Below are 7,886 nucleotides of genomic sequence, written 5' to 3'. Positions count from 1 at the left end.
ACAGATCCTGAGCACCACTGACAAGCATCTGATCTTGTAAAATGTGTGGTAAGTACTGCCGCAGTAGTTTACACAGAGCATGTGCGGCGCAAATCTTGAAAGTGAAAGTAAAAAGCGATCGTGCATTCGAAAGCAGTTTCAATGCTCCCTGATGTCCGCATTTATATACAGTATAATTACCCAACGATATAACTGCGAGAGAAAGTATTGAAATATATATTTTCCCTGTGTTTCCTTCCTGCTGTGTGAGCTACTGAAATGAGCCAGACTGTGAAACAGCCAATCAGAGCAGAGCTCAACATTGAGCCACACTGCCAAACAGCCAATCAGAGCAGAGCTCAACATTATTATTCATGAATACCCTCTAAAATAAGGTAATAACATACCATTTCATTCTAGAGACAAATCCTAGGGTTGTAAATGGACATGTAAAACCGTTTCTGGAGATTTTTTGCCCTTACCTAAGCCACATACCTTCTATGTAGATATCAGAGAACAATTTAAAATATTGTATCAATGCATTCTATGGCACCTTTAATAAATTATTACAATTAAAAAATAAAATTAATTATTAAATTAGAAATGTAAAAAATTATTAATAAGAAAGAACAATTAAATCAGACCAAAAAAACATACAGAACAAAATATTACTTATATATTACTATATTATAATATTATCAAATCTAACATTTTAATTATATATATGTAATATTATGTATTATTGTTAAATATTATTATATAACAAATTATAAAACTATATATTAAAGATTACTAATTGTATTACATTTTATTATATTACATATACATTTTACATATATATAAAAAAAAATTAATATATAATATTATATATACTAAATTTCAATACTATATATTACGTATTAATGTAGTATTATTAATAATTTAGTAAAGCATTAATTTAATATTATATATTACATATTAAGTATTACTATACATACACACTCTACATACCAAAAGTTTAGGGTCGTTAATATTCTCTATGCTCGCCAAGGCTGCATTTATTTGATCAAAAATACAAAACAATAAAATAAAAAAATTGAAACCGTAATAATAAGGATCAATTTACTGCATCCTTGATGAATAAAAGTATTAATTTATTTATAAAAAATCTTACTGACCCCACATTTTGGCCAGTTCTGTATATACAATACATATACACTATAATATAATAAAATATTCAATAATCAACTAGCCAGTTGTTGGTTGACTAACCTTATAATTCGTTGGGCGGCGTACTGGTGTAGGTTACGAAACTGGGCTGACATGTTGGCTAGGGCAGCCAGGCAGTTCGTGTGGAGGTATTTATCCTAAAGCAGGGGAAATCAATAAAACCATGCATAAATAATTTGTGTTGTTTCTTCTCGCAGGGCAAAACAGAATGAAATGACTCCATTTTACTTTGAATATAAAAACCCGCTCTGTTCATTGGACTCCCTGGACTGAATATATTCACAGATCTAATATAAAACTTCAGCAATCTTGTAAAACTCATGAGCTGGTTGCTGTGAGTCTCGCTGTTACATAATAAATTTGCATGTGCCCACGGCCAAAGATCTGGATATTTATGGAGCTTCACGTGACTTTTTGTCACTGGTTCTGGTCTCACCCTGGTCCGTGTCATGTTGAACTGGATGGTCCGAATCACAACCAGGATCAACAGGCTGCCCAGAGAGATCTCCGTTAGAACGCGCTCAGTATACCAGGAGATGTTCTTCAACATCTGAGAGAGAGAGAACAGAAAACAACAATAACTAACAATAAATACACGAGTTGTTCCTCTATTTAAAGCAGGGTTTTATTGCATGCTAAATCTAAAACTACGATGAAATCTGAAAATATGAAATGGCTTAAATACTGAAATCTGCTTAAAAGCTAAATCAAACAAAGCTAACAGCCACTAAATGATAAACATCAAATAGAGGAATGGTTCACCAAAAAATAAAGTTGCTAAAAATGTGCATCCAAGATGTAGATGAATTTGTTTCTTCATCAGATTTGGATAAATGTAGCATTGCATCACTCGCTCAGCAATGGATGCTCTGCAGTGAATGGGTGCCGTCAGAATGAGAGTCCAAACAGCTGATAAAAACATCACAATAATCCACAAGTAATCCACACCACTCCAGTCCATCAGTTAATGTCTTGTGAAGTGAAAAGCTGCAAAACAAATCCATTATTAAGACATTTTTTAACCATTGCTTCTGGCTAATATACGAGTCCTCTATCCATAATATTATTTCCTCCAGTGAGCAAAATTGATGTTAACTGATGGACTAATACTTTTATTCATCAAGGATGCTTTAAATTGATCCTTATTATTACGGTTTAAATTTTTTAATTCTATTGTTTTGTATTTTTGATCAAATAAATGCAGCCTTGGCGAGCATAGAGAATCTTAACGACCTTAAACTTTTGAAATGTAGAGTGTGTATATATATAGCAATACTTAATATGTAATATATAATATTACATTAATGCTTTACTAAACTGATGGACTGGAGTGGTGTGGATTACTTGTGGATAATTGTGATTTTTTTATCAGCTGTTTGGACTCTCATTCTGACGGCACCCATTCACTGCAGAGGATCCCTTGCTGAGCAAATGATGTAATACTACATTTCTCCAAATCTGATGAAGAAACAAACTCATCTACATCAACAATATCAATATCTCCTGCGATAATGAACGCGATATTGCGTAGCTTGTCAGTGAACTACAGCTCTGTGTAGTAAATGCCGCTCCATCTGAACGCACGAGATGGAGATTTACTACTGATTACAGAACCAGCTTTACTGACGAGATGCGCATGACAATTGCATGCGATTTATCGTGCAGCCCTAGAAAATAGCCTTGGAAATATGTCCTGTAACTACCAAAACCACAGATTAAGCTAATTAAAAATGTAAATAGTATTATAACAAAAACCAGTTTAAAAAAAACTTTCGTGGTCAAATTTGGTCTTTGTTTTTGAGTTGTTGGAGCGCAATGTGCACTACTGTAATTGTCTGCAAACCACAACCTTCAAACAATTGTTGATGTATATTCTGAAGTAACAGTGTCTGTGTGTGAGTTTTTATGAAAAACATGAGAATAACTGATGCATTGAAAGAATAATTGACAAATGTGCAAACACATGTGCATGCATATCACTGTTATTTTCATTCAGATCTATAAACATAAGCTCAATGGAAAAACAACTGCAAATACAATCTGTCCTGCATCGGTTACATAAATATACTGAGAGAAAACACACACACACACACACGTCATGTTGGTCTCATTCCCTGCCTGGAATCACAGATGTGGAATCAGTTCCAGACTCAAACCTCTATCCAAACACATATTCACACACTTCAAAACCATTTATGGCAGATTCTTTATCTGATTTCTGATTGGGATTAACTGTGACCTCACCACTTCATGTATGGAGCGGTTGAAGGTGTCGTCTTCTGTGAGGATGAGGAGGATGATGAGGGCCATGTATACATGATGAGAGTTTCTCTCCTCGACATGATACAAGATCTCAAGAATCGGCAACACCTTCAGAGACAGAAAGACAAAATCCTTTACTATTGTGTAACCGATAGGGGTGCTCCGATTGATCAGCTACCGATCACTATCCGCCGATCAATCATCCCAACGTGATTATCGGTGGTCTCTAAAAAGGCCTATCCCAAAAAAAACGATCTCAATCTGATGACACATCTGCCGTGATAAGTTTGTCACGACATGCAGCGGCACCGTCTCAGTCTCTGTCTGGCGCGGGTAAAATAATTATTATGCTGAAGGTGAGGTGCAATTCATATTTCTTCATTAAATAACTCTTAAAATAATTTGAAAACCTTCTGTGAGACATAATTTCACAAACAGCGTGAGTGAATCACCGCGTGCGCTCTCTCTTTCTCTCTCAAAATACGCAAATGGCTTCAAATCACCACACATCGCGTCTGTCTATAAGCGAGCTGCACGCTGCACAGTTGACAGGAATTGTCACTTGCACAATCGAGGCAGTGTTGCATCATCACTAAAGTTTATAAATTGCATTTCTTTTTCATTCTCGCCAGTGTTTAAACCATTCAGCGCTCATGCACACTTGCAGCGCACACATATAACGCCAGGTTCACATTACTCTGTTTGCAGTGCTAATTTTTTTCGCACTCATGTTAACGGATTAATGCGTTCACCCTGCACACGGTTGCGGTCCGGCTGTGCGTTCCAGTAGCGGTGCGTCTGCAGCATTGCAGCGATTGTTTCCACACAGAGTTTATTTTTGCTGTGCTGCAAGCGCTGAATTAAAGTAACCGCGCATTGTTTGCGGTAAATATGAAAACGAAAATGTAGTAATTACACCATAAATGCATATTATTGCATAGTGTTTCACAGTCAACACATATGGCTTGTTGGCTAGTTTTAAAGGAAAAGAGCACTTTTGGATAAACAAGGCAATAATAGATGGCACTCGTAGGAAAACAAAGTTCTTTATGAACCGCAGGATTGCTTGTAATAAGCAAAAGGAAAGGCAATAGAGCTGACTGTTTCTGTTTCTGTCAGTGGTAAGTTTTAATTTAGAATGTTTGTGATAACGTAAGAAAAGTATTTTAAATGTTTTGCCACTTGCTTGAGCAACTTTTTTTGTGCTGTGTCTAAGCTATTGTGCAACAATTGCACGAGTGTAAAAACAAAAATGCACTGCATGATCTAACATGTAGGTGAGATAAATATATATATTTTTAAAATGTCTAAAAAATGCTCCCCTCCCCCCCTCAAATAAAAAAAAAACCCTCTCACAAGAGTCACAAGAGGAAAATTTTCAAAAATGAAATTCAGGCCCTGAATAAATGTCTAAAATTCCTGATTGGAGTATTACTATAAATAATTCTACATGATAAAAATAAGGCTTTAAAAAGATCGGTATCGGTGATCGTATCGGTAGATACTGCTTTCTGTGATCGGTGATCAGCCTCAAAAATCCTGATCGGAGCACCCCTAGTAACCGACGGTGATTTTTTTTTTTATACCCGATGCTGATATCTTAGAAAGCAGGGATGCCAACTGCTGATAAAAAGCTGATTGACATATCACACTACATAATTTAAATATGCATTTAAAGCTACATGCATAACAATTGCTGAATTTAAATTTATATTTATTTCACATAATATTTACTAAATTAGATATCATTTGAAAATACATTTTATGAAAAAACTGAAATTGAAAATAAAATAAACTGTAAAATAAACAGATCTATAAAATAAAATAATAAAATTTAAATAATTTAAATCAAATCTGTAAAATAAAATTAGAAAATAAATAAAATGTAAATAATTCAAATATTTTTTCTGTAAAATAAACAGATTTATAATTTAGATTGCAATGTCTTTATTTTGTAAAGAAACTGTTAAAAATATGAATAAAAAGGAAATAAACACTGTAACCAACATTGCAATCAGTAATCAGTCATATCAATCATATTTTTTCAAATAAAGTTTGCACTAATTTTACATATAGAACACAGTGAATATGACATGAATATGACAGTGGCAAACTGCACAGCGTAGTTTGAAATCAAGGTTTTAAAGTTTGATCAGCGAGAGAGTAAATGAGAAAGTATTACAGCGTTCGCCTTTAAATTACTAATAATAGAAAAGCAAATGTTACAATACTTCTTTGTTTACTAGTTCTAATAATGTATAATCTTCTGACACATGGGCCAAACAGAAAAACGTATCGGCATATAATAAAAAAAATTACAAACATCGACCACTAAAAAGAAAACACATCCCTGTCTAAAAAGTCCCGCCCACAGTGACTGATTGACAGGAGTCAGGAGTTTGCAATTGCATTTGAATGAATGCATATGTTCTGCAAGCACTATGAAATGCATATATGATCTCACCAGGTTCTCCATGTCCGTGCGGGACAGTATGTACGTCCTCATGTTGCTGTTCTGGTGCAGTAGCGTGTAGAGCAGTAGCGTAACCTGGTCTGATTTCTGCTGCTCGTACAGCGCTGTGTACAGACTGTTAAAGTTGATCTGAAACGTGTGAGGCTGAGGAGACGGGAGGGATGAGGAATCTGAAACACATAATAGAGATTCAGTGAAACTAATTCAACTCAATGAACTAAAAACACAAACAAACTGGGATGGGAGCCAGTCTGGTTTACCTTGGGTGTTTTTGAAGCAGGTAACAGCCTGGCGGTAGGGGTTCGGACAGTCTGCTCCGTCGGTCAGATTGGCCAGAACCAGAAGCAATAGCAGACTCTGATTAGACAGCGGGAGAGGGTTCTGATCTTGCTCCGCCCCCGGCCTGCTGCTGACTCCGCCTAATGTGAACACGCTCCACAATCCACCTGAATAACACAGAAATCAATTACATCTGTTGGAAAATGATCGGCATGGAGTGACTTTAATTAATGGTGACAAAAGAAAAGGTCACATCAAGCATTTATGGCTCACATTATCATTGACATTAATTCCTGTACTATTTGAGATACAAACATGAACGACATCTCAAAAGACTTGATGTTGTTCATTTTTCTGAGTGATCAGACTTATGATTTTTGATAAAATGGGAAGAAAAATCCTACAGGAACTTATTCAACAATCTTAAAAGTCGTGAAATGCCAACCATGATTTCATCTTAACGTATTACAGGTACAACAGCAAAGAAGAGTTTAAAACACAGTGAGGTAGTATTATTTATATACTATTGTAGCATTTATTAATATTTTGAATTAGCTTTTTTTATATTTTCAGTTTTCATTTGGATTTTTGTTTTAGTAATTTTATGTGCTTTTGTCATTTTTATTATTTATACTTTTAAATATTTAATAAATAAATATATATATATATATATATTTATAAATAAATATAAATAAAAATAAATTACTTTTTTTGGTGCAGAAACCTTTAAGCGTAAGGAAAAAAGCTAAAAGTAGTACAGTATATGGTGCTTTTTCAATGGCGACACACTTAAAAGATGTCGCTTCAGGCCAGAAGCAGACTGAGGCAGGCAGAAGATCATTCATGAACAGTGTAGATATATATATAAAAATCAACAACATAATTCAGAATTACAACAAAAATTCACAATTCTGTGAAAATGTCACTGCTGACTGCTCATGACTTTTTATCTAATAATTTAATCTTTTTATGTCATAATTATGATTATAGCATTTTATCATAATAATTAGTTTATATATACTGTATGTGACTTGATGATATCAACCAGTAAAGTTAATTGTTGCAGAAGCAGAGCAAGTCATTACATTTTGTCATGCACAATAAGTCCAGGAATAATAAGAAACTTAATTGGATGTCATGTTGACTTTAACATTGCGAAAACAACATTGGAAAGGCGCTATATAAATAAAAATTATTATTATTATTATTATTAACCTTTAAGCGTAAGGAAAAGAGCTAAAAGTAGTACAGTATATGGTGCTTTTTCAATGGCGACACACTTAAAAGATGTCGCTTCAGGCCAGAAGCAGAATAACTGAGGCAGAAGATCATTCATGAACAGTGTAGTGGAAAACCGGACATGCTAATGGCTCAAAAAAAGGACAGTTTCTTCTGCCTCAAGAGCTCCAGATGTAATCTATAGAGCCTAGCGCTCTTTACAACATCACAGTCACTCCTTTTGTTCTGTTTAAATATATAAATGATTATATGAACATAAGTATGTCTTACAGCATTACTTACAAGCATCCGTTTTGATGGTTGAAGATTAAAAACAAAAACTGCAGGGCCATAATGACGGAAAATGATTAAGCAAATAAGAGCAAGTAGAGATATGTATGGGAAACCTCTACATGTGCTTTTCTGTGATGTTATTTTTGTATTGATTTAATTTGCAATTTATATA

At 34.4% G+C, this 7,886-nt stretch overlaps 1 protein-coding gene across 2 annotated transcripts in view; it reads right to left on the bottom strand.

Annotated features, from left to right (window-relative positions):
- The window catches only part of LOC107705996 (dymeclin-like), an 82,235-nt gene that overhangs the window by 40,574 nt on the left and 33,775 nt on the right, over positions 1–7,886 (bottom strand). For both annotated transcript variants that reach the window (XM_016509557.1, XM_016509556.1), the window contains 5 exons: positions 6,184–6,369; positions 5,915–6,093; positions 3,433–3,558; positions 1,625–1,738; positions 1,231–1,325 (listed from right to left, as the gene is read on the bottom strand). In XM_016509557.1, the coding sequence (XP_016365043.1) occupies positions 1,231–1,325; positions 1,625–1,738; positions 3,433–3,558; positions 5,915–6,093; positions 6,184–6,369 (700 nt within the window). The remainder of the gene's footprint in view (positions 1–1,230; positions 1,326–1,624; positions 1,739–3,432; positions 3,559–5,914; positions 6,094–6,183; positions 6,370–7,886) is intronic.

This window comes from Sinocyclocheilus rhinocerous, unplaced genomic scaffold (genome assembly GCF_001515625.1).
Source record: "Sinocyclocheilus rhinocerous isolate Xijiao unplaced genomic scaffold, SAMN03320098_v1.1 scaffold1045, whole genome shotgun sequence".
Lineage (NCBI taxonomy): Eukaryota > Metazoa > Chordata > Actinopteri > Cypriniformes > Cyprinidae > Sinocyclocheilus > Sinocyclocheilus rhinocerous.
The sequence above is the reverse complement of the archived record's forward strand: the minus strand, read 5'-3'. Positions and strand labels throughout refer to the sequence as shown.